Source organism: Actinia tenebrosa, unplaced genomic scaffold (assembly GCF_029948245.1).
Source record: "Actinia tenebrosa isolate PJP-AT-01 unplaced genomic scaffold, QUT_ActTen_1.0 PGA_scaffold13__45_contigs__length_12533684, whole genome shotgun sequence".
Lineage (NCBI taxonomy): Eukaryota > Metazoa > Cnidaria > Anthozoa > Actiniaria > Actiniidae > Actinia > Actinia tenebrosa.
In genome coordinates this window covers 2687339-2715093 of record NW_028292573.1, presented here as the reverse complement: position 1 = coordinate 2715093, position 27755 = coordinate 2687339, and the positions used below count along the sequence as shown (strand labels likewise).

Below are 27755 nucleotides of genomic sequence, written 5' to 3'. Positions count from 1 at the left end.
TCCCCTTGTCACCTAATGTGCGGTCAGAGAGCAAGTCCAAGTTAACTTATTTCATCTGCATATCTCTAGGAATAGCCTCTCCTTGTCACCCAAATCCGTGCAGTAACGGCGCAACATGTTCTATTGGACCTGATTTGTCTTATGACTGTAAATGTCCCAAAGGGTATTGCGGGGAGCACTGTGATCGTAAGTAACTAGTAGGTGCTTTTGATTCATAGTCGCCTAGTTGAGGCCAGAAGAGATCCATAATTAAGTAATAAGAGACTTTTTTTAGAGGGGGTGGGGAGAGGGGGGGAATTTGGTCAGCTTAATAGATTCCTTGCGGACCGTCGGAGTGCAGCTCAATTTGGAGGACATGACAATATGTTTCCAATCCTTATTCCCTTAACAATGGGCGCTCGGCTAATGAGAAATATTTTGTTAAATGGCACCAACGCGCCCGCGATGACGTAACGTGCAATCGAAGAATATGGAATATTGCCGAACTTTTTCTGCACGTTTTTCGGGCATAATTTATTTTGTGATGACACATTTACATATGAATATAATACATTTCAAGCTTAGTAAGCAGCATGCAGCATGCAACATGCAACAATTCAACATGCAAGGTAACATCTTCCCCTTTTTTGAAACAGCTGTAACCCATACAATCATACTTCTATCAACATTACTCTAGTTACATCACCCCATTAAAAAAGTCGATGTCTTTTCCAAAAATAGCAATTGATTTCGCCAACTTTGCCATCTTATTTTCTTTCATAAGTTATATGTGATATGTGTGCCCTGAAGCCCTGCATGAATGGTGGAAGTTGCTATGCAATAGGAGATAAGAGATTTTGTGTCTGCCCTCCACAATACACAGGACCAGACTGCAACAGTAAGTAAAACTTGTACTACAACTACCACACCGTTGGCTCGGTTGAACCGAGATTTTATAATAATTATTCGCCGAAGATGAAGTGATTAGCGGTGAATATTTACCGCGAGTATACTGAGCCTGAGGTGAATAATTGTTTTAGTATAATTTTAGACTTGAATATCAGGAAAATACTGAAAGACGAAATTCAGGATTTAAGAAAAAAAACTTTTAGTATTACTCCCGCTCTGGAAAACGGTGGGGAGCCACGTAATCACCGTTCGAGCAGTGATTATCGTCTCAGAATTACTGGTCCCTTGCCAATCACAGCGCGTGTTGAAACTTTATATTCAATTCTAAAACTGCACTAAACGGTAATAAATCACCAATGAAATACTGGGGATGGGGTGAGGCTGTGGAGAAGGTCCCTATCCCTTTTGCGCGCGGCCTACGAAGACTAAAAATTGCAAATATCGAAGAGCTAAAACTTAAATTCGAATGAACCATTTTTCAGCAGTACGCCTTGCGATGGGGATGGGGATAAAGCCGTAGACTAGGTTCCTATCCGTTTTGGGCCGCTACGCAGACTAGGTCCCGGTTGTACAAAAGGTGCACAGCGCTATCCGAAGGATATATAATTCCTTATCCAGTGGATACGTCGATGCTGTTATCCAATAAATTTATCCACTGGGTGAGATTTATCCGTCGGATAGTCGGCTATCCACCCTTCGTACAACCGGGCCCTGAAGTTAAAAAATATCAAAGAGCTAAGAGTTAAATTCGAAGGAACTTTTTTTCAACAGTACGCCTTCCAGACCTCTGCCAGCCCAATCCTTGCATGCATAACTTCCCTTGCAAATATCTGAAGGAGAAGCATGACTACTTCTGCGATTGCAAAGGAAAATACAGTGGGAAAAACTGCCAAGGTAAGAAGCATACAAATATCTGATGATAATGTAGATTCGTTTATCGCCGACAACTAAGCCCTGGGGCGGTAACAGGGCAACTTCTTTTGGGCACTGTTAATAATTCTTTATTTTTATTAAATGAGTCATGATTTTTCCTTTTATTTTACATCAATTTTGTATCTTGACCAACAAACGCACTTGATATATAACTCAATTTGCCTGTCCTTACGCCCTTTCCGTCACTATAAAAAAGTCCTTTTTTTTTCACGAGGGTATAGCACTTAATAGCCAGTGGCTAACAAACCTGTGGCCCTCATTCCGTGATGGAATTGGAATTTAGGAGTTGATTTTTGCGGAGGGAGGAAAACTGGAGAACCCGGAAAACCCCCTGAACCACAGAGGAGAGAACCAACAAACAACTCTACTCATATACAACACCGAACCCGGCGGGACTCGAACTCGGGTCGCATTGATGAGAGGCGAGCGCTCACACCGCTACGTCACCCTTACTTCCCAATAAAGGTTTTGCGCTATCACATGATGGCAGCCATATTGGATGGTTTAAGTAATACAAACGTTTCACATAAGAAATAATTCAATTTCCCAGAGTGAAGGAATTCTATTAATCTTTCAATTATTATTTTAATTTAATTTAATTTGTTAGTTTTCATTCAACTTTCGTATGTTAATATCAAGCCATTTTGTATTAGATAAATAAATTATTATTACATATCTCTATACAGATTGTGATTGTCCAAAAGCTACAATCGTGCCTGGTAAGAAGACATATGACTCGACTTGTGATGCCGTAGGGGACTGTATTTGCCCAACCATCGATGGCGTTTCTTTGACATTTGATGCACATAACGGCTGTGTTGAAGGTAAAACATTGATAACTGAGATCCGATATCGTATAGGTGGTCTCACTGTATTCCTGAAAGCTTGCAAATTAAGGGCAAACCTGGCTGAGCTTTTCAACAAAGCGCAAAAGAAGGGGTGAAAATTAGCTGTTCCAAGGTTGAGGGAAAAGCTGGATCCGTCGGACTGGCGGGACTGTTTAACGGGACATATTTCCGAGATGACGTGTATTACGTTTCATAAGACTTGTCCCACAATGCACTGAAATGCCGTTTCGACCCAGTTTTCTCTCAACCTCGGAATGTCTTATTTAAAGCAATATATAAAACAAGGGCTGGCAACCACATGGCAGAGTAAATTACGGAAGTTCTAAAATATAAAAAGTGCATTGCATCAACATTCGACCTTTGCAGGTTTGAACCAAAGTGATTTCGCAGTGACCTTTTACACATGCGCACTAGTGAAGCTGCCCTGAATTCCACACTTTTTTCTTTCTTTCTTTCTTTCTTTCTTTCTTTCTTTCTTTCTTTCTTTCTTTCTTTCTTTTTTCTTTCTTTCTTGTTTATTTTCAAGAACCATCCGCTTTGTTTGCTTGCTTGATGTTTCGTTCGTTCAATTATTGTTTTTGTGTTGTTTTCCGATGTTTGATTAATCGCTCTTTCGGTAGTTGTTTTTTTCCCCATAAGACTGTTCCTTGTTTTCCATGTCCATCCTTGGTTAGTGCTTTTAAGTTTCATTTTATGTTTAGGTAAAACAGAACAACTATGTTTTCCAAACCCCTGTCAAAACGGAGGTACATGCCTGGTAAAAGGCGAAAGACAGGAGTACTGTGTGTGCAAACCGCCTTACTACGGCGACCGTTGTCAATGTAAGTTTACACCATAGTTAATAGAATTATTGAATATGTTTACACTGTATATTGTAATAAATAATCCACAGTTTTCACTTGATTACTGAGCGTTACTGAATCTCAGTGAAAAAAATCTGTAATATTTTTACAGTTCCCCTTACAGTCGCTCGTGCCATATTGAAAGGTAACCGTGCCTGTGCATGGAACGGCGTTGACTTTGCAATAGCGCAGCGCAACCGTGGCGTCATAAAAACGAAGACAAAGGCGAAATTCGGACAAACAAACTTACAAGTTTACTTTCAGCAGATCATTTTCACAGCCGATCGCAGTTGAACTTAGTTTACATGGGTTATTATTGTAACTTTAAGTAAAAATAATAAAATCGGTTCGTATGATCCTCGTAGCGGTTAAACAGAATGCAATGTTTGTCCGAATCTTTAAGCTATTTTTAGGATCAGTGCGCTGCGCTATTATAGAGACGCGTAAATTATTGTACAAGGTGTTAAAAAAGGTCTCTATACAATACAATACAATACAATAACTTTATTTATACTTGAATTACAAGATAGCAAGTACATGCTAATATCTCCAAGTCTCTCCTTTCAAGATGGCACAGGGAACTAGGGGACTATTGAAATATATTTTGTTTATATCTCTTTCAATCATTCCCCCCTTACCCCCTAGCTGCCCTTCTCTACTACCTCTTTTCTCCTATCTGATCACTGGTATTATATTATCTTTCCAGATAAGTTCTGTGATGTTGCAAACCCATGTCAGAACTATGGAACATGCATAGATATTGGAGTAAGAGATTATAAATGTAGATGCACACCACAGTTTACTGGAGAGAATTGTACAGGTAGAGCAGAGCAAGTTGGTTGATATAACAAGCATGGTCGCCATGTTGGATGATGTAACAAAAGACATGACCACCATGTTGGATGATTTAACAAAAAACATGACCACCATGTTGGATGATATAACAAAAAACATGACCACCATGTTGGATGATGTAACAAAAGACATGGCCACCATGCTGGATGATATAACAAAAGACATGGCCACCATGTTGAATATTATAACAAAAGACATGACCACCATGTTGAATGTTATGACAAAAGACATGTTCACCATGTTGGATGATATAACAAAAGACATGACCACCATGTTGGATGATATAACAAAAGACATGACCACCATGTTGGATGATATGACAAAAGACATGGTCACCATGTTGGATGATATAACAAAAGACATGACCACCATGTTGGATGATATAACAAAAGACATGGCCACCATGTTGGATGATATAACAAATGACATAATCACCATGTTGGATGATATAACAAAAGACATGGCCAGCATGTTGGATGATATAACAAAAGACATGACCACCATGTTGGATGATATAACAAAAGACATGATCACCATGTTGGATGATATAACAAAAGACATGGTCACCATGTTGGATGATATAACAAAAGACATGACCACCATGTTGGATGATATAACAAAAGACATGTCCACCATGTTGGATGATATAACAAAAGACATGACCACCGTGTTGGATGATGTAACAAAAGACATATATATGCATATATAAAAACATACAATTGAAAACTAACAATGACATGATTCTCTTTTAGTTCCTGTCCCTGAACCAGTGATTGAAACTCTTTGTTCCCCAAGCCCCTGTCTTTATGGTGGTACGTGTAAAGAGAGAGGGAATGGGTACGACTGTATCTGTCTTTCGCGATACACCGGACCCAACTGTGAAGGTAAAATAGTACTGTAATAGAGGTTTTGCACCACCACGTGACAGCAGCCATGTTAGATGGCAGGAACAGTACATATGTTTTACATAAGAAAGTATTCAATTCCCAAGAGCAGTGGGATTTTATTGTTCTGCCATCTAACCACAGGAAGCCCAAGCAGTATTATGGGATTGGTACGTGATGGTGCAAAACCTCTATAGACGACATTCTTTGACTCATTTGTTGGGGAGGGGTGGATAGGAATTTTGTTCTCAAAATGCAAATGAATGTACACTTCATTAATGGGCTCCATAATAGATCTTCAAGTATCAATAGTTTTTAGAACTGATTGACTACTTAGCCTCAAATTACACTATTTTTTTGGCGATATTTTTTTCTATTCTTATTATTATAAATTAATATGAGGAAGGTCTTTGAACAGAATCTTTCAAAATTGCAAAAGACATTATTGCTGACAAGATTACTACAATCTCAGATGTGACACTGTCAACCAACACGAATGTAATCCACAATTACATCTACTTTTCAGTTGACCGCTGTGCTGATTGTGACGTCAATGCTGATTGCGTTGATGGACACTGCCGCTGTCGTCAAGGCTACATCGGCACAGGATACGTTTGCGAGATAGGTATGTTATTCAAAACTGATCTTTCCATAATTAAATCAAACCATCGTCAGTCTACCGATGTATTGAACCAAAACGTGACAGCGACGCGTCTCTAGCGGAGGTCTTTAAACTATTAATTTCGACACATTATCATTTCGACCCCATCTTGTTAGTTTTCCAAAAAAAAGGAGGATTATTTTCTTTGTTAGATTTGGATTTAACGCGGAGTATTTAAATATAAATTAAAACTGCTAGAGAGGATACAGCTGTGAGGGAGCCTTTGATTCCCACAGTGTTTTTCAATTTTGTTTTGTTTATGCCTCATCTTGGACTACGAGAGCTAAGATCTCCCACATGAAACCACCACCGCTTTCCGAATTAAAATGAAAAATAAAGAAATGAATGGGAACGAAAAGTGGTTCCACAGAGCGCCTCCTTACACCGGATTTCAATTGAAATTTAAAAGTCGTTTTTTTTCGGAGGGAGGAAATACCTTAGAGCCCTGATAAAATCCTCGAAGTATAGGAGAGAACCAATAAGCAGTTCTACCCACATATGGCACCGTGTGCGGGAATTACCCGATTTTATTACAGAGAAGTGAGCGCTCTCACCGCTACGCCACCATGCATCACACAAGTCAAGGGTTCTGATTTTTAAACTTTTATTTGAATTTATTCATAATCATATTTTTTAAACGACAACAAAGCAATAGAAACAGTAAGAAAAGAGATATTCTTTTGTCTCTTATCGTGTTTACATCAGTGTTCCTTAAATCCATTAATCATTAATTCTAACGGATTCAAAACTTCAAAACTAACAAAGAAAATACAAATACAATAACTCGTTTTCTTTAAAAATGGATATTTGATTTGTTTTCTTTAGTATTAACCCTTTTTCAGCTTTCTGTTTTAATTTGAACTTTATCGAATGTTTTATCATCGTCGTAGGATATTATTTTCTTTTCTTAAAAAAAGGTTTCTTAGGAAAATATCTCACTTCCTTCCGATTTGTAGATATCTAAGCATTTAAAAGACGTAATTTTAATATATTTAATATATTCCTTATGATAAATATTTGAATATCCTAACTATTCAGAGCAAATCTGAGTAAAAAATCTTGACTTGAGCATTTTTTTAAATTTAATTTTTAAATTTAAGCTTTTCACATATCGTCTTTGATATTGGAGTAAGACTAGATCTCTTTGGTGCTGTTTTGTACTCTATCGATGTTTTTTTTTTTTTTTTTTCTTTTTTGATCTCATTATGTATTGGCTTTGCAGGTTAATTTAGATTATATTAATCTAGAACATAAGTATTGCGAGGAAACAAAACAACTACACTCTACATCGTTATCTTTTTGTTAGTTTTCTGTGAGTGAAAAACTGTTCCGCTAATGAAAAAGTATTTTTTGAGCATTTACATTTTCTCTGACTTCCATTGATAATGGAATAAATTTGGTTTGAATAATTAAAGAATTAATATACTCTTTATAACCAAAACACACATACACACACAACAACAACAACAACAACAACAACAGCAACAACAACTCACAAACCCCCCAAATATTCCAGGTTTTACGAGAACTAAATACTGAGAGAGATTTCAAAGTTTTGGACTCCTCATTGTCACATTGTTTTCTTTGCTTGTTCTTTATCAGTTTCATCTTGATTTTTTTTTTCAATTCTTTTAACGAATCGAAGAAAATAAGGTCAGTATGTAAAGAGCTACAATTTCGTAATTTTGAAAGCCGTATTTAACAAAGGAATCAGTAGAGGAATGAATAGTTGGTAGGTGAAAGGGATGTGAGGATGGGATGGGATAGGATAGGAGGAATGGAGAGAGGTATAAGGAAAAGTGAAAAAAACAGAAAAGATTAAAGAAGGAATATGGTTGCTATAACCATAGGTTTATTAATCATTATTATTTATTATTATAATAAATAGATAAATGAATAGATTCATCGTTGGCATACATCTACGTTCCCAATGACTATTCACGATAACACAAGAGCCCCTTCAGTGTTTCTAGCTTCAGGTTTCATTGCATTTCAAAAACTTAATCTTATAAGTGCACTCTTAATCCTTCTCCTAAGCTCATAAAGCATATAAGTATGAAAAGAAGTTTAAAACTCTTATAAAACATAATTATAAGAACACGGCTAATACTTGCTACGATCATCTTGATCACAATAAATGACTGGTTCAAGTTTGCCCGAGGATGTTATGAATGCTATTATTTCCGTCTCCGTGTGAATGGATTTGCCAAGCACTGATAGAGACTCTGAATGAAGCAAATCAACCATGACCCAGAGGGCACTACAGTTTATGTTATTCTTATCGCTAATATTTGAAGGAACCATGGAGACTTACTCGCACATGCATGCTTGTAGAAAGAATAAGTAAATAAATACTTCTCTTCAGATTCATTAATGACCTGCTCTTGTCTCTCACCCAGCTCGTTAATTGCTGCAGTGCTCGGAAGTCGGGCACTGAGTTTCACTTTGCTTGTTCTAAATGTTTACTTTTCGTCCAGTTTTTTTAGTAAGTGTTATTAAGTGTTATACCAATGGGGTTAAAGAAAGGAAGCTACTAATAAAAACGTATTCATTCGTAAAGACCTCTTTTTATAACGCATTTGAAGTTAATCGTTTTTTGTTTTTTTTTTCTTGTCACTTACGTTTTTATTTATTTATACTTTTCCTACAGTTTTTTAGCAAGTCTTTTTAAGTGTTATTCCGAAGGAGTTAACGAAAGGAAGCTACTAATAAAAAAAAAAAGACCTCTTTTTGTCACTTTTATATATATATATATATATATTTTTTTTTTTTTTTTTTTTTTTTTTTTTTTTTTTTCTCGCAACTTTTATTTATTTTTTTATTATTTTTTTATCAATTTATTATTTCTTCTCTTTTGACGGAACTCATGAATTTATTTTCTATTTCTGTTTCACCGAGTTGCATTTCGCATTGTTTATTTTTCATTCGATATTATTCTTGACTATAAAATGATTTATGATTTATAATATCGTTTCTAACGACATGCATTTTTCATATCATGAAGAATTTGATTGCACAAATGATTTGATACTTCCCAATGTGTGCCTTCCAGGATGCTTTCCATTTGACTTGATTACAAGCCGGCGACAAGGAAAGGTTTGAAAAGAGAAAACGAAATTTATAGAAATTAAGGAAGGGGATTAAGAAAAGAGAAAGAGAAGAGAAGAGAAGAGAACAGGAAAGGAAAGGAAAGGAAAGGAAAGGAAAGGAAAGGAAAGGAAAGGAAAGGAAAGAAGTGAAAAGAAAAGAAAAGAAAGGGAAAGGAAAGATCTGGAAAATAAAAAGAAATAAAGATCAAAAAATTAATCGATCAACTCATTTCTCATGACAAATACTTTAGTTGTTTTTAACATGTGAATTCTACCTAACAACCACTTGCTAAGAAGAGCCAATAGGATGTCATATACTGTACGTACTAGTCGAGCAATAATTGCTAGCCTAACGAGACAAGATAATCCAGTGCGCAAAAAAATAGTGAAAATTCCTGCTACATCTGACAACCCTTCGGGATCTACACAAGCACCAAGGAAATGAAAAACTCACAAAATAAATCGAAATATAAAATATAAATGTTGACGGGCACAGTTTCTGTTCTAAGATTCGTCCAACTTCCGGTAATCCGCCAAGAGCCATCTCGAACTTGGTTTTCGCGGCATAGTTTGGCATGATAAAAAGCAAGCATTATTTCAAAACCGTGAAAAAGGAATGACAGGAAAGCTAATTTCTTTACTTTTTCACAGATAAGATTACACGATATTCATACAAAACGAACAGCTGTTGTATACAAAGAAAAGCTATGTTCATTAGAACACTACATACACAGATCTTATCATAAAAAAGTACTCTCCAACTGCGTTTTAAAAGGTGAACTTTTTGATATTGGTTGAGACTGTATATTTGAAGATTTTTTTAGCATATAACAACTAATAAGTTATTTGCCTTGAGCTAGAGTTGAGCATGAACAAAACTACTTAATACCATTCGTGACAACAAGTGTACGGAAATGAATTTCATGTTTCCAACTGTGATTCTTTCAATATCACTATCGTCATTATGGTTTGTTAAAATTATTTTTCAAATAACTATTGGCAAAATAGTGGCTCAGTGACGTGTAGCGAGTACGGAAGCAAGTCCGATGTGCAATATTGTTTTTGGTTTGATTTTTATTTTCATATCTTTCTAGTGTTGAATTTGGTATTTAGTTGAAAACCTTGTTTTCAATCAGTTTGTGACAAGTAAACTTGGTGTATTTTTCAAAATGACATTGTAAATGTAGCCCCAAATCGAAGGGTTTTGATTAGCTACATGCTTCTTTCAAATGCATCAACAAAAGAAATGTCAAAAACATCATAAACACAATGCAAATGTGTGTGTTCTTTTTAAAATTATATTCAAGGATTTAAAATCAGAGTGCACAATTTTATGTCATGATAGATTTTAAAAAACGAGTTAGGAATAACACTTTGATGCATTACACGAGAAGGCCCCTATGCAATATTGGAATCCTAACATTGGTATCAGATTTCTTCCTCGGATTCTCGACCAGTTGAAAAAGAATTGCAATATAAAGGAAATGATGAATATAACTGCGAGTTCCTGATTGGAGGATCTGCTTCTTACGTCATAAAAATGAGAGTTCATAGATTTGTGATTGTCTGTTGATATCAAGACATTTCGCTATCGGGTTTTCGCCAGTTTGCGAGTGAACTCCTCTCAGGAAAACTGAAAACAACCACCAGAAAAGCAAAAACGAGAAAATAACAGACTATTAATTTACTTTCCTGAATCGAACACTAATTGTATGTATTCACAATGGCGCTGTCTGTGCGGCTGGCTTTGGAGTTAGCGAACAGATCTTCGTTAAACATCTGCTTCGAGTCAATAGTAATCGGAGTCATCATCTTCTTCACCGTTGTTGGCAACACGTTTGTTTGTTGTGCTGTATGGAGGAATCAGCGTCTTCGAACAATTTCCAACATGTTTGTTGTGGCGTTGGCCATTAGCGACTCTCTGATGGGTATACTATGTATGCCATTTGTGTTTGGAACCCTCATTGAAGGACGATGGCTTTTTGGCGATGCTTTTTGCCGAGTGCATGGATTTACGGGCTTCACATTGGCCCTGGTTTCCATCCACACCATGAGTCTTATAGCTGTGAACAGATTCTATTGTATAGTAAAACCTTCCAAGTACCAGAACTTGTTCCGATCATCCAGAACTCGAATCTACATTTTGATCGTCTGGTTGTTTGCTTTTGTAGGGTCAGTCCCGCCATTTCTTTTGGACGATGGAGGTTACTCATTCCATCCTGGCAAAGGCATGTGTCTTTACACCTTTGAATCAAACCTTGTGTACACCATTTTCATTGAGGTCGCCTACATTGGATGCCCACTTTTATTAATCTCATTCTGCTATTCTTCAGTCTTTAAAGAGGTGTACCGCACAAATAAGGTTTTCGTGCCAAATCAAATGGCAGTGGATCAACTGCGGGTGAATGTCCAAGAAACGAAAATCACCAAGACTTTGGCGATTGTTTTCCTTGGTTTTAGTATCTGTTGGCTTCCTGCGAGCATCATCGATACCCTAGGGGCATTCTATGGCCAGCCACGCTTCAAACGGGAAGTATACCTTACGTACACCTTTATGGCATATCTATCAAGCCTCATCAATCCAATCATATATGGCATAACAAGTAGGGGATTCAGGCGTGAATACAAGGCTATGCTCAAAGGATTGACTTGTCATGTGCTGTGGAAAAGAAATAATTTTCACCATGGCCAGTCCACAACTTTCCAAGAGAGTCAAATGGAGGCATGGCAACAGTCGCGTCCTGTTGAAGTCCAAGGCTAAATATCTGCTGCCTTCATCAGGGATTCCACAAGGCTCCATTACCGGACCATCTAGCTTGTCAGAAGCCTATGCGTCATTCTGTTTTATTAACAACCCTCGGAACTCTGTTCTCGAGAATCAAGGACTGAATAAACACTTCAATACATCGCATCAACTGATGCCTAAAAAGGGACTTAAGGACACAAGCTAACAATCAAAATTAAGCGATAGTTGTGCAATTATTCTGGCGTTATCGTCAAACAATCTGTAGTTTGCAGTGCCAAAGTTATAACTTTGCTGTCAGACGAACAAAATGTATACTTATGGCATGGTTTGGCAGATATGTGAATAATATTCCTCCTTCTTTTTCTTCTTATATATGTCTGACCTATAACACTGAACTTTTCATCGATTCTTTTCCTTTCTCGGTCTCTAACTATCTTTTTCTCAAGGGAATCATTTTGTAAACTTTATCTAACTTTATTAATTAATAGTTGTTACTATGGTTTATCTATGAACGAACAAAGTATATATTGTATGCATACGATCCATACAAATAACCTGACGTTTGAGACGTTCGTTCTTCGTTCATTCTTATGGCAACTATAGCAACTGATAATTTACTTGTTATTCTTCATTTATTTTTCCTAATTAAAGAGTTTCTTAAGCGTTTTAGTTGAGATTATCTCTATAATCTCCGCGTGTATCGGATCTTTTATAGCTTACTCATTTCTGATAGAAAGACGTATTACTTTGGATTTTTTCCTATTTTTTTCCTTACACTAGATTAGATTGAAAAAAGTCAGTTATGTTAGAGAGCTTTTCGCCGAACTTAATTACTTCTTGCGGCTATTTAAGCTGCACGGATTTTTTTTAATACTCTATTCACATTCAAAAAAAAATACATTTAGTACAGTGCAATTTAAAAATTACAGGGGTTATTTTATCAAAAAATATATATGATGTTCAATAGAGGTTCTCATTTACATCACAGTTTTCATCACGACTATCGATCGCGCGCAACATCATGCTAGCGCCAAATATCAGCGGCTTCCGTTTACGAAGTCGTAAATTATAAGTATTAATTTGTACAGTCGATTTACTTACACGAAGCAGTTCTTGTTGCCAGCGTGTAGCTCGCGTCAGCCGTAAGGAAAAATCGTACTGTGTCATCGAGAGTTGTAGTTTTATTTTTTGAAGAACAAGATTTATTTCAGTGTTCGATAAAATATCAGGGATTCATTTAAAATTGATAACAAATCTTCGAGCCGCAAAAAAATGGTTGCCAGTCATTTCAATTTCAATTTCAATTTTGATTTTTTTTTTTTTTTTTTTTTTTTTTTTTTTTTTTTTCACCCCGGATAGAGAATCAGTAAAACGAGCAAGGCGTTTATATTCCAAGAAAAATGTTATACTGCTACATGTATACTCTTTTAAAAGTAAATCATGTAGTCTTCTCTTATTATAAGTCTTTCTAGGAAAAGAGGATTAAAAAAGATAAATCTATATTTTCCGAGAGTAATTACGAAACAAAAAATATTTTTGCGCGCCAAAAAAAATAATGAATAAATTGCATTTTTTGATCATTTATACAGAAATTAAAAATTCACCACCCAAAGTGATAGGGGAGGTAGGAGGGTCCAAACCTACAGGTATAGTAGTATTGTAATATACACTCGCGAAGCTTTAAATAAAAACAAAAAACGCTGCTATTAATCATTTCATTGAAATTTTTTGAACTCTGTCCTAGAATTGAATATCATCTATTTTCCGACAAGCCGCTGCGTGTAAACTGCTGCATGCATGATAAACGTGGTAATACTATGGTATAAAGTGGTTTATATCGTCTTTTAATCTTAACCACATATATATTCTAATCAATGAAATCCTACATAAAGGGCAACCATCATTTTCCGTTTTATTGAAGAAGAAGGTAATTTTCGGAGTGCAAATTATTTAGTCTCAGATCACAATAGAGAATTGTTTTTCGGGATATTACATGGAAATAAAAATAAAATCAACTCATCACCTGTTCTCGATCATCAGCATCATTACTCTTAATTATGATGAATTGTAATTCACACCTCGTTTGCGAATAGGGCAAGCACTGGGGTTCGTACAAAATATCTTTTGGAAAAAGCCTCTTTTTGAGACGAAAAGGTCTTTGAGTACATGTATTGAACACTGCATAAAATCAGTTGCCCGACCGAACAAGAGTTTATTCTTAACTTTAGCTTTTATAACCTCAGATTAAAGAATAGTTTATTGGTGTAACTGGGACATCACTAACCTCAGTTGTCCGACCAAAGAATAGTTTATTGGTGTAACTAGAACATCACTAACCTCAGTTGTCCGACCAAAGAATAGTTTATTAGTGTAACTGGGACATCTCTAACCTCAGTTGTCCGACCAAAGAATAGTTTATTGGTGTAACTGGGACATCACTAACCTCAGTTGTCCGACCAAAGAATAATTTATTGGTGTAAATGGGACATCGCTAACCTCAGTTGTCCGACCAAAGAATAGTTTATTGGTGTAACTGGGACATCTCTAACCTCAGTTGTCCGACCAAAGAATAGTTTATTGGTGTAACTGGGACGTCTCTCACCTCAGTTGTCCCTCCAAAGAATAGTTTATTGGTGTAACTGGGACATCTCTAACCTCAGTTGTCCGACCAAAGAATAGTTTATTGGTGTAACTGGGACATCTCTAACCTCAGTTGTCCGACCAAAGAATAGTTTATTGGTGTAACTGGGACATCTCTAACCTCAGTTGTCCGACCAAAGAATAATTTATTGGTGTAACTGGGACATCGCTAACCTCAGTTGTCCAACCAAAGAATAGTTTATTAGTATAACTGGGACATCGCTAACCTCAGTTGTCCGACCAAAGAATAGTTTATTGGTGTAACCTGGGCATCGCTAACCTCAGTTGTCCGACCAAAGAATATATTTTATTTATTTATATTATTTTGAAAACCACACATAACCTCGGATGCCAAAAACAAAAGACTTTAATCCAAAAAGACTTTAACTCAAAACTAATCAAAGTTCGTACAATTGTTTGCTTGCCCCATAAAAATCGTAATAACTATTTTAAGTGCATTAATTAAATGGAACAAAAATTATGTTATTAAGTTATAAATTGTTTGGCCCAAACAAACTGGATTTTTCATGTTTGCTTGTGCGTTTGTTATTGAATACCTGACGACATTGAAAACCCCTCAGAATGGGCTCTGTGAATTTAATGAATCATCAGTCCTTCAATAGGAAACATACCTATATCGACTAACTTGGCTAATCAAAAAATAGAAAATCACACCTTGAATTTCTCATTTATTTTAGTTGCTTTCCGGTCTTAGCGTGGATGAATGAACGAAAAATTAAAAAAAAAACATTTTCTAGATTTCTATGTCACTATTTTTTCATTCGTACCACGTTTTTTGCCGTGATTTACGGTTTGGTCCATGGCTCACTTTCCTATTAATTATTTAATTATTCTTTCGATAACTACTCACTAAAAGTTTTTCTTACTTAAATAAATATACATTTTTAGAACATTTGTTTGATGGATCATTTCTTTGAAGGATCATGGACTGATGCGTACGGAAAGAAATAATGCAAGAAAGAAAAAAGAACGAACGAACGAACGAACAAACGAGAGAAAGAAAGAAAGAAAGAAAGAAAGAAAGAAAGAAAGAAGAAAGAAAGAAAGAAAGAAAGAAAGAAAGAAAGAAAGAAAGAAAGACATGTGGGATAAGAAATTTCGATAACTCTTGAGTTTAACCATTTCACTTTTTTTCCAATTAATTGATACAAAAGGATCATGCAAAGATAAATGATCTAAACTATAACGATCTTCGATCTAAAAAAAGTCTCATTTCTTCTTGCTGTTTGAGAAAACACATCTATAATAGACTTCGATATATCTCCATTATATTTTTTAGTCTATTTTCACGACAAATCATTTATCATTTTCTATTTCAATCGGCTCTAAAAGATAAAACATAAAAGCCAATTTTTCAATATTTGTCTGGCACCAATTCATTTTATTGATTATTGGTAAAACAGACCAGTATTGTGTACTGTAAGTTTTTTCTTTCTTTCTTTTTTTCTTTTAGGAAATCTGCTCGTAGGAGATTCATTCTATCTCAGGTTTTCCCGCAGCTTTTTTCTCTCTTGTCTTAAATTCATTTTGTATTTTCAAGCTGTTGGAATTGTTAAAGTAAAGTAAGTGTTAAAAAGGCGTTAACGAGTTGTGAGAAGATAACATATTGACAATTGCTGAAAGACTATTAGTTCAAGATGGCTTCTTCACTTACAAGACGTTTAAAGATAAAGGTTTTCTAGGGCTGGGGACATAGCATATAATTCTTTCAAAATAATAACCTTTCAATTTATCTGAGGTGAGTCAAAGTACTAAGGTCTATTTTACAGATTAATTTATCTTGCATGAAAGCTCAAAATGTTAAACAAATTTCTTTCTTTCTTTTTTTTTTTTTTTTTTTTTTTTTTTGCACCATGTTGATTATGGTGTTTCTCAATATAGTTTGTAAAAAGGAAAATGGAAAATGAAAGGCCTTTTAAAATCTTAAGTAGTTTATTTCTTAATGCCGGTTTCTCTGACATTTCCAGACAATATATGCCATTCTTGTTTTAAAACGGTATACGGACAAAATCCAAAATATGAAATATTTTAATGTGCAAAAAAAACATTAAATGACTTAGACGTATTTTTCCCTTATAGTCTTCATTCTATAAGTTTATGAACCAAGTAAGTTTATACACCAAAAGACATTTACTCCTTTAACACGGCTGTATATACTTATTTCAATAAAGTTAGCCACCAAAAAACTAGAAAGCTGAGATCACTGAGGATCATAGGAAACTTTTCATATCAAACAAGTAAAGCTTTTTTGATACAAACTGCAGCTTGAGGATGCTCAAAAGAGGTGAGACTGTAACTGGTAAAAGATGTGCAAGTCCATAAACTGTTATCAAGCGGTTGAAACATGTAAAATGTATCTACCCATATTCCTTGTCGGCCTCAGCTTTATAGCTTTTCAGGTGACTAGCTTTATTGAAATAAGTATATAGCATTTAATTACTTCTTAGAAAAGATAGCTTCCTCGTAGAAAATATAGTAAATTAACAATTTCATCTTATGGGAAGGGTTTATGATTTTGACCATCGAGTCATAGCAGTCTGTTTACACTTGAGAAGAATTTGCCATTATAATTCTCAAGTAGAATTTTTTGACTTTGAATGCATTTTTTAAAAAAGAAACCCGATATATTTTATCATATCGTGCTTAACTTTAACACTTTTTCTTTGCTGCCAATTAAGAAAGAAAGACGCATCCTGGTAATATTGGTGGCTCATACGTTCATAAATGTGCTTTTAACTTTTAGAAATTCAAGACCTGAGAGTTTCGGCGCAATTGCTTCTCTTGTCTTGTCTCCTCTTGTCTTGTCTTGTCTTGTCTTATCTTGTCTTATCTTCTCTTGTCTTCTCTTGTATTCTCTTCTCTTCTCGTCTCTTCTCCTCTCGTTCTCTTCAGTTGTCATTTTCTCACTTCTGTCCTCTTCTTTATCGCCTATCAAATCCATTCTTTCTTTTTTTCTTTTTTTTTTTTTTTTTTTCCTTGTTTATATATTTTTCTTTCGTTTTGATGCCTTTTTATTTGCAAAACGATAAAATATAACCTTACATTTCCTTTTTACATTTCTCTATAACAAAATGAAGGTCGACTTCATAATATTTTAATTTTTCGTTACTAAAGCATCGTATTATTTATCTATTCAGTCTTACTCACACTCACCCTCACGCTCACGCTCACACTCGCACTCACACTCACACACACGCTCACGCTCGCACTCACACTCACACTCACACTCACACTCCCACCCGCACTCCCACCCGCACTCCCACTCACACTCACACCCGCACTCACACCCGCACTCACACTCACACTCACACTCGCACTCACACTCACACCAGCACTCACACCCGCACTCACACTCACACCCGCACTCACACTCACACCCGCACTCACACCCGCACTCACACTCACACCCGCACTCACACACGCGCTCACACTCACACTCACACTCACTCACACTCTCACACACTCACTCACACTCTCACTCTCACTCTCACTCTCACTCTCACTCATTTATGAGTAGTTTTCATAAGCCAGAACTCTTGCTTTTGATGTCCTCTGTCTTATTAGTATAAAGTTGATCAAGTGGATTTTCACTTTATCCCTGTATTCTAACATTAGTTTAACTATTGCTTTTCTTAGTATTACTTCTATTATTTCTTAGTAATAAAGTTTTACTTTTATATAGACAATGTTTTATAAATTAAGACTTTTTAGTTCACTTCTAAAATGAGTTTGGGTATTTTCATTTGTTGGTTTTCAAGGGTTGTAAAACACCCTAGCTTGATAAAGACTCTTGAAGCCTCAATCGAAACGTCGGAGGGGGATCGAGGAAGGAGAATTAGCCGTAAATTTTGTGAAATTTTTCAAAACTTCAATTTTTATTATTTTTATTTATTGTTTTTGTTAGTATTTTAACTCGTGAAAAAATCTAAAATGAAGTTTTTTTCAGTCCGGAAAACATTGTATAAATGTAAACACTTAATTTACTTCCTAAATTAATCGAGCTTATTCAGATAAAGTATTATCTATTGCTTGTAATAGTATTATGCTAAGGAAATTATCATACTTTTGCATAGAAAATGTTTTGTAATCAAACGTGTTTTTAGTTTATACTTCCAAAACGAGTCGAGTTTAATCAGAGGTAATTTTATTTGTTGTTCTTATTAGTGTTATCATAGAAAATTATTTTTGAAATTAAAGTTTTTTTAGTACAGACAATGTTGTATAAACATAAACGTCTTAGTTTAATCAGATTTGTTTTTTCTTTATTAGTATGTGTGGCCACATTTATTGTTATCTAAACATTTAAAAAAAGAAAATATTATGAAAATATCTTTATTAATTTACTGCCAAAAGGATTAGAGTTTAATCAGTGTTTTCTCATTAGTATTGTGATTTTTGGAAGTTTCATTATCTATAACAGGTTTTCTCCTGTTGCACAAATACAAACTTTCTTCATTTCAAAAATGATTAAAACTTAATCAGATGCGCTAGAAGAGTTAAACAAGAAACGAAACGAAACGAAAAGAATGGAAAGGAAAGAAAAGAAAGGAAAGGAAAGGAAAGGAAAGGAAAGGAAAGGAAAAGGAAAGGAAAGGAAAGGAAAACTTCAGCGGTATCCTGTTATCTTATGAGAATATATTTTTAATTACTATAAATATCAGTTTTGTAGATTAGCTTTAGTTTAATCTTATTAAGCGGTTCTCGATTTAATCCTTCACCTCCAGGAAATCATTAAGATAAAGAATTAAAAGTGAAGACGTGTTTTGTATACGGAATTGTTTGATAATATGTTTTTGATGGAACATAAGTCTTCGTAATTATCGACTCTACACCTCAGTTCTGGGTGTGTTTATTTTTTCGCGCGCCATCAAATATAGAAATAACCAGGTGATATTCCTTCCTCCCAGCCAGACCGAATCACCCAATGTCAATATTTTTTATTTTCTATATTTTAAATATAGCATATTTCACCGTCGTTGGTAGAAAATATTTTGCCTTGGCGAGAAATAATTGAAAATACTTGGGAAATTTGGCTGTGACGAACAATGCATTTGCGCGCCTAGATTCCAAATACCCGAGATCTCAATCAAGTTAAGACTGCATGAATTCCACTGCAGGCTATTGCTTCGAATGGTATATCATTTTCACCGCCAAAGCAGCCATTCACCTCATGCACGCGGTTAAGTTTTGGGAACACGAGTTTTGCCTCCGGCATGTGCTCTAGCACTAATTGAACTTAATACCATATAGCCAACAACTGTAATAAATTGATACATTCATAACCAATATTTATCATGAAATGATACATTTCCCCAAAACTCAAAAACTCCCCGGTTCTCATAAAACCAGTTCAAGTGAAGGGAAAGTGGGCTTTCCCTCCCAGTCGCATCCCATTTCGCATGAACTGGACGTAGAGGGTCAAAACGCATAACGCATAAAATTTAACGAGGTAAATGCACCCATTAGCCGAGCCGGACCAGGAACAGTCCGAAGGCAGGTTATAGGGGGTTGATTTAGATTGTCCTTCTGGTCCAGCAAGGCAGTAGATGGCCCTCCTGAATAGGCTAACGGTCGACACACGACCAGAATACGAAACTGGGTCGACACAGACCCGATACCTGTTCAATTGGCCTTACGATCGACAAACGACCAGACAACAAATTTAGCCGAGCTTAGGGTCGCCACACGACCGAACTACCGAAACACGGTCGAAACACGACCAGACCATAAGTTTAACTAAAGGCCGACACACGACCAGACCAATGAAGCATGTAATACACAACATGTTATACATAACCCTTAATCGAACTAAGCCGAATCTTCTAACGAGCAGGTTTAATAAATACATAACAATTAATAACCGTAATAACTACGGTACAGCCATGACAAGGGAGTAAAGCGGTGACTACGTGAAAATATAAAAATTTGGGCTTAACAGGCTAAACAGTAAAAACAAAGCTTGACTGAACTACTAGGGACCATGCAAACACACGTGTCGGGACCGCATACATGAAAATATCAAATACAAAGAAAAACTAGAGTTCATGTCAAAGTGAGCATGGACTCCGAAACCGAAATGGAGCTGGACTGAACTACCACCAAGCACACATGCACGGCCAAATAAATCTTAGAACGATGCCAAGAATCGAGCGAAGCCCGTAAACATGACGTGAAACAATCAAATAATTACCTCGACGGCTGTTGGTACTGGACGGCAATGTTGTATAGGGAAGCTTCGGCGACGTTTGTACGGAAAAACCAAGGAAAAAATCCATCTAGCACTGACTGGTACAGCGAACCTGAGCAAATGAGGTCGAAGCCTTGGATTTTCTCGCTTGAATAGGCAACTGCCGACCCGGGGGCATTCATGATGCTTCTCACCTAGGAATCACACCCAGAAAGTCATGATAACATACCGCGCATACTCGTTTCATGGCTGCTTTAGGGGTGAAAATAGGAACGCATGTATTGATTTCTCTGTTTTCCGGTTTAGATGCTAGATCGAAGTTAAATATTTAGACATTGAAGGACAGTGGCGAACTAGTAGACAAACCCCAACTCTCTTAGCTTCTTCTAAACGCATATAATTATTTGCAGGCGTAAAGAGAAATAGCGATTAAACAGCGATAAGATTCAAAACAATTGCACACCCTGCGTGTCTTGAAAGCCGAAGACGCAGGAGATAACGTAAAAAAGGCATCCATTTTCGCTCATTTCTTTAAGGGAAATAGTTGTGGGAATAGCTCGTTCTCAATCTTAAAACGCGCTCTGAATAATAATTAAATTTAGTTACTGATTCCTTGAAGTGAACAAAAAAAAGATGATGAGCGGAAGAGAAAAACTAGTGCCCAAGATGTGCTATACGCTTTTTTTTTCCCTTTTTTTTTTTTTTTTTTTTTTTTTTTTGGACAATTTTCAATTCACAGTACGAACGGAACATCAAACTAAAATGCCTAACCATTTTGATATATGTCAGTGTGTCCGATGTCTCTAGAGGGTTTTAACATGTTTTCATTGTGATTGCAGATAGTGAATGCGGCGGCATTGTCTGTCCAACCGAAAACCAGCAGTGTATATCAGGCCAATGCGTGTGCATTCCTGGGACCACTTGTATAACCAACAGGTAACTGGCTCAGTTTGGAATTTGGTGTGGGAACCTCGTAGGGGACACTATTACCTATTGTTCCCTCACCGGTGAATTTTTTCTGTACGAATATAAATAAATAAATAAATGCTAAAAGTAGATACATAGGAAACCATTAGGAACTTATTCCCGTGTGCTCGATCTTCACTTCCTTTTACTTGGCTAGCTCAGTTAGGGTAGTATATAATGTACAACATGTTAAAAGTAGATGCATAGGAACTCATTAGGAGCTTATTCCCGTGTGCTCAATCTTTAGTTCCTTTTAGTTGGCTAGCTCAGTTAGGGTAGTATATAGTGAACAACATGTAAAAAGTAGATGCATAGGAACTCATTAGGAACTTATTCCCGTGTGCTCGATCTTTAGTTCCTTTTACTTGGCTTGCTCAGTTAGGGTAGTATATAATGTACAACATGTTAAGAGTAGATACATAGGAACTCATTAGGAACTTATTCTCGTGTGCTCGATCTTTAGTTCCTTTTAGTTGGCGTATGTTCTACATATCACAAGTGATAGCATCCTGAGAATCGATATCATTTTTACTGCAGTTTTCAGTTTTATGCGAACTCGTCAATTACAAGCTGGTTTTCCGCTTCCGTCAATCGTATTATTCAATAATCAGTTTGTACCTTATACATTTTTGACTGGCGGTAGTGAAAATTCCAACGGGCAACTCGCAACTTGCAACCCTGAGTTCGTGTAATATTGAAAGTAGCGGTACTAATGTTTAATCAGCGTGCGTTATATGAAAAGGTATTGACAAGCATTCGTTTTCCCACTAACACGCAATCACTGGAATGAGTCAGATGGCTTTAAAACAACGTTTTTTTACAACCACCACTCCCGTACGGGGCTCTTCCGTGAGGTTCCCTCCACACGGGATATTGGATGAAGCGTTTTTATTGGCTCTTTTTCATGGGGCGGAGACAAATATAAATGGTGTACACAGTGCGATATGGAAACTTTACCTTGTTCCCATGACGTATATAATTTTTTTCGAATGATTTTGTTTTAGAATTAGCAAGGATAAATTATTGTTTATTCATCAACAAGAAATGTTTTATAAAAAAATGGCAGCGCGAGTTTGAGAATGTAAGGGAGAGTATCTCTGCAACAAAAGTGTCCCCAACTTATATGTCACAACTACCCATTTCACAGAAATTAAAGCTACTTGTGCGTAGGTTTATCCTAAGATACCAAACCAAACCTCGATCAAAAAAGATTCATAACTTCCATACAATTACAATTAATATGCACATGATGAGAATCACATTATAGTAAATCGTTTATTATTAGATTAAATAAATGTAAATGAATAATTATAAATAACTGAATTCTATTTGTTAATAAACTTGATTAAACACTTGGTTTATTTTTACATAGTTTTAGAAACCTTTTTGAAGATACTAGCTTTTTTATGCTAGAAATCCCTCGCATCTCCTCACAGGTAGCCCAAGCTAGGTTTCTGTAGTGTCATATGATTAGAAAATGTAAGGCGATAGATACTTAAAAAACAGCGAGGAAAAAAACTTTAAATCTGAAGTACTACTTTTCAAAAAGCTAGCTAAGATTTCTTTACTTTATTTCACATCTTGACATATTTATTGACCTTTTTTAGTACCGCCAACCGTTTTCTTATAATATGACACCACAAGAACCTAGCTTGGGTTACCTGTGATCTCCTTGAATATCTTGATCGTTTTATTTATATGCAATATCTCATATAGAGGCTTTGCACCATCACGTAAGGTCAGCCATGTTAAATGGCAAGGACAACATTGTTCTACATGAAAAATAATTCAATTCCCTTGAGAAAAGGAATTTTATTTTTGTGCCATCTAACCACAGGCAGTCCACGCTGTATTATGGGCGTGGGCACGTGATGGTGCAAAACCTATTTAGTGTCCGCTAGAGATTTTTACATTTATGGAGCTGCAAATGAAATAAAAGGGAATTGTTAATGAATTATGTAATATAATTAAGGTTCATTTTCAATATTCTATTCGAATGGATCGATAATGGCTCTTAAAACTGATTAGTGTACTACTTGTGGTATGCTAGAAGAGCTACAAGAAAATAACTTTTACGTATGCTTGTATTTTGAGCCTCTTATTGCCCTAATTGTTAGTGATCACTCAATTACTGAAGTGATTTAATTTGGGCTGTTAGGGAATTTTGCTTGGTCATAATACATATAGCTGGTTTAAAGGTATGGATTTGGATCCGGAAAGAGAATAAAAGGTGTTCATGGTTTTTTTCGTATCTTTGCTTAAAGAGTATCAAGCCAACAATACGAAAATAGCAAATAGGCAACAGCGCTCGGTCTCTCGATTGATATGAACATATATCTTGATACATATTACTTACTCATTACTGGAATACATTTTTGTTTGACCAGCATAAACCCAGGAACGCACTCACAGCCGTTATCAACGCACATTGCATTTACTGGGCAAATAGGACATACGCTTTCTAAAACACAAACAAATGTATTTCTCAACAATATTTCCTTTCAATATATGTATGTCCTAATCCTATATTGCACTATCCCACACGTCCTCCCTATGTATGTATGCCCCATTCCTATTGCACTTTCCCTTATGTCTTTCTATGTATGTATGTCCCATTCCTATTGCACTATTCCTCATGCCTTTCTATGTATGTATGTCCCATTCCTATTGCACTATTCCTCATGCCTTTCTATGTATGTATGTCCCATTCCTATTGCACTATTCCCTCATGCCTTTCTATGTATGTATGTCCCATTCCTATTGCACTATTCCTCATGCCTTTCTATGTATGTATGTCCCAACCCTATTGCACTATGCCCCAAGTCCTTCCTATGTATGTATGTCTCATTCCTATTGCAATATTTCACACGTCCTTCCTATGTATGCATTCCGAACCCTATTGCACTACTCCCCATGTCCTTCCTATGTATGCATGTCTCATTCCTATTGCTCTATCCCCACACCTCCTCCCTATGTATTTATGTCCCATTCCTATTGCACTATTCCCCATGTCCTTCTTATGTATGTATGTCCCATTCCTATTGCCCTATCCCCATGTCCCATTCTATTTGCACTATTCCTGTACGTCCTTACTATGTATGTATGTCCCATGCCTTATTCCTATCGCACTATTCCCCAATGGGCACGTGTACACTACGTATGTGTTTCACATGTCTTCAGAACTATTAAAAAGAAGCTAAAGATATATTTGCATTGCTTACCTTTAATACAGTCGCCCTTATATCCACTTCCTCGAAATCCTCTCCGACATTTACACTGACCATGGATACATAAGGCGTGGACATCACAGTCCATACATTTATCATCTGGAGAAAAAGTCATACTTAACCTAGCAACATATTCATCCTTATTCGATAAAAAAGGTGTTACAGTGCTTCTCAATAGCACGGGCGAAATCGTGCAATCTGCTGTCGCGGCTACAAGGGTTTTGATTGAAATCAATTTAAAAATGTCCATGACGTCAGAGAACATTAACTTTTTCAAGAGCGTCACTTTCCTAAGTGTTGTCACCTTTATCAACGTCCACCAAAATCTACTTAAGATTCAGGCCTTTTTATTAAGAAGATTATGCATTCTATTATTTTTTAACAGAAAGGCTGAAAGGTCATAATGTTACGTACAATGTGAGATCGATAGTTGCTCAGCCTTATTTTTGCTAAACTTTACTAAGACAGTTAGTCAAATTGTTGTTGTCGTTGATGATGATTATCTATTTTTATTGTTTTGACCGCAGTGAGAGAGTATAGGGGAAGAGGTCTAATGATGCACACATCATACTACTTACGTTCACAGTGAGGTCCATCGAAGGGTGGGACACACTGGCAATCAAAGCCATTCACTCTTTCGATGCATTTTCCTCCATTATGACAAGGATTAGGATGGCAGTGATACACTTTTTGAACTGATAGACAGAGAATTGAATACTGTTTTGTCAACAAAATCTCGCATTTCTTTAGGTGGCTCCAAGTAGTGCATTCCGCCGGCACTTTGGATTTGAAATTGGCAAATATTTTTTACTATCTAGCTGGACCAGTATGTCTTCTTGTTTGGATACATGACGTGAAATATCTGGGTATTTTAAGGAGCATTCGTTTTTTAGAACTTCACATGAGCCGAACCTAATTGAAATAATGGATAACACGGCGATCTTCTTTGATGTCATTAGATTCCGCTCACGTGAATGTCGACGTTTGACCTTAGTCTAAGTGTGATTTATATGAAACCCTTATAACATAAACATAGAAGGTCAATTAATTTACCTCAGTAAATAACTGCTTTATGAGATTTTTATAGTCATAAGGACATCTCCCAAAGTTTACATGAGTCCCCCATTCATCCCTAATATGTTTTCATAAGGACAAACTAATAACTTCCATATCTATTCATGGACCATAATAAAATACTTTGCAAGCCTGAAACTAATGAGAAACTTACCGGGCTTCTTGAAGAGACACCTTGGAGGCAGGAACTCATTTCTACATCGACAGTAGGGCTTGTGTCCAACAGAATAACACGTGCCGCCATTGAAACAATAGTCAGGAGGGCAGACTACGAGGTAGTAGAGAGAGAAAACATTATGTAATAAGTTGATACTGATAATGATACCAATTCGAGAATTTCTATCTAGCTATTGCTTGGTTTCAATCGGCTGAATGAATCAGTATTCTCGTCATCAGCCGCGCATCAGTGAAGGGAAAAAAGGCCCTACATGCTTTAATGACCTTGCTCACGTGACAGCTATGTTGACTGAAACAATATTGATAGATTTTCTCGCGCCTAGCATTCCAGTGTTTGAGAATAAGATTTATGCCGGTTAAACAAAGTCTTTTTTCTATGACAATAAACATGGCTGCCGCGTGAGTAAGGCCCATCATCGATGTACATTTATTTAAACTGAATAAACTTGCCATCCATCTGGTTCATTAAAATGGACACCGTAATGGCTGTCTATTGATAGCAACCTTTCTGCAACTCACGGATATATCTGCTTTTGAATGTGCAATCCACGATCTCGAATCCCAAGTGAATTCCACTAAGATACGCATTCCAAAACCCAAAAGTAAATTTAAAAAGTTAGGAGAGCTGCATGTTCGTAAAACAAAATGACAAATCGCCGCTCAATAGAAGTTGGCAGATTACAGGTCAGTACCGTATAAGGATATGGGTATTTTATGTACTTACAGTCGCAGGTTTGACAAATGTTCCCTTTACAGTTTTCTGTACAGATACATCTATACTTGTCGCCCTCTGGGACGCACGTGCCGTTATTCAGACAAGGTTTCTCAAAGCATGGATTTTGTCCTATAGCAAAGTACATGCAGCATTTAGTAATTTTCTAGACAAAAGATAACTGCTCCACAATTTAATGTCTCTATACTCTAATTTGTTAAAATTTTCGCCGGATCGGTTTCGAGAAGTTGATGTTATAGGTGCAAGGGTGTACGTGACAGTTCAATTTCAAGCAACAACAACAAGCTGAGTTGACCGCGTTCACCGAAAGGAATTATGGGTCAACTATTTTTGGTTAGTATTTCCTGAGAAGAGACTTAATGCAATGTAAATTTTTTGTGTGGATTTAAATGAAATTCCGCTGTGTCTTTGACTAGTAGCATTTACGTTCAACAAAGGATTCATGTGTTATGGGTTCTCTTGGCAGAATCATGGGAAATGCCAATCAAAATACAACGTCAAGTTTTCAATTTTAATTGGTTGACCTTGAATTCGTTCTGTAGGTCAACTCAGCTGTTGTAATTCATATTTTGAACTTTCTTTTGTGATGATCATGATAAACGTTAGACCAGTATCATTGAACTTAAGCTTTTTTTCTCAATCATTATTGATTATCGGTCTTTCGGCCGAAGTCTATCATCTCGGAGTACAATGAAGTAATCAACGAAAACGTTACCAAAGCTATATTGTACCATGTGTATCTTCCACGTGCTTCCTTAACAACGTTTTCTGAATTACGCAGGAAACCCAACTACTAGCTACATACTGTAACAATTTATCATAAGAACCCTAGTAATACGCGGTTTTGTAGTTGAAGTTTGGGGACCCAGTTCTATCGGCCTTGTTTTTCCTGCTAGATGTTTTACGGCCATCAAGATATAATGAAACGTAGCCATAGTTTATGCTTTGTGTGAGAATTTACAAATTTTGGCAAACGAATCTAAG

The 27755-nt window shown here is 36.3% G+C and overlaps 3 protein-coding genes across 4 annotated transcripts in view; 2 read left to right on the top strand and 1 right to left on the bottom strand.

Moving 5' to 3' along the window:
• Positions 1-27755, top strand: part of LOC116300818 (uncharacterized) — a 37875-nt gene that overhangs the window by 8043 nt on the left and 2077 nt on the right. The window contains exons 10-18 of the mRNA XM_031709774.2: positions 70-186; positions 764-877; positions 1660-1782; positions 2508-2645; positions 3371-3490; positions 4218-4331; positions 5119-5250; positions 5777-5875; positions 21434-21530. Coding sequence (XP_031565634.2) covers positions 70-186; positions 764-877; positions 1660-1782; positions 2508-2645; positions 3371-3490; positions 4218-4331; positions 5119-5250; positions 5777-5875; positions 21434-21530 — 1054 coding nt within the window. The remainder of the gene's footprint in view (positions 1-69; positions 187-763; positions 878-1659; positions 1783-2507; positions 2646-3370; positions 3491-4217; positions 4332-5118; positions 5251-5776; positions 5876-21433; positions 21531-27755) is intronic.
• Positions 10599-12444, top strand: LOC116300821 (melatonin receptor type 1B-B-like). The gene has a single exon (XM_031709777.2). It carries the CDS (start codon positions 10724-10726, stop codon positions 11759-11761), a length of 1038 nt encoding a protein of 345 aa, XP_031565637.1. The 5' UTR covers positions 10599-10723; the 3' UTR covers positions 11762-12444.
• Positions 22817-27755, bottom strand: part of LOC116300819 (uncharacterized) — a 12777-nt gene continuing 7838 nt past the window's right edge. For both annotated transcript variants that reach the window (XM_089028913.1, XM_089028915.1), the window contains 6 exons: positions 26763-26882; positions 26016-26129; positions 25366-25482; positions 24782-24886; positions 23917-24021; positions 22817-23481 (listed from right to left, as the gene is read on the bottom strand). In XM_089028913.1, the coding sequence (XP_088885039.1) occupies positions 23474-23481; positions 23917-24021; positions 24782-24886; positions 25366-25482; positions 26016-26129; positions 26763-26882 (569 nt within the window). In that variant the 3' untranslated portion in view covers positions 22817-23473. The remainder of the gene's footprint in view (positions 23482-23916; positions 24022-24781; positions 24887-25365; positions 25483-26015; positions 26130-26762; positions 26883-27755) is intronic.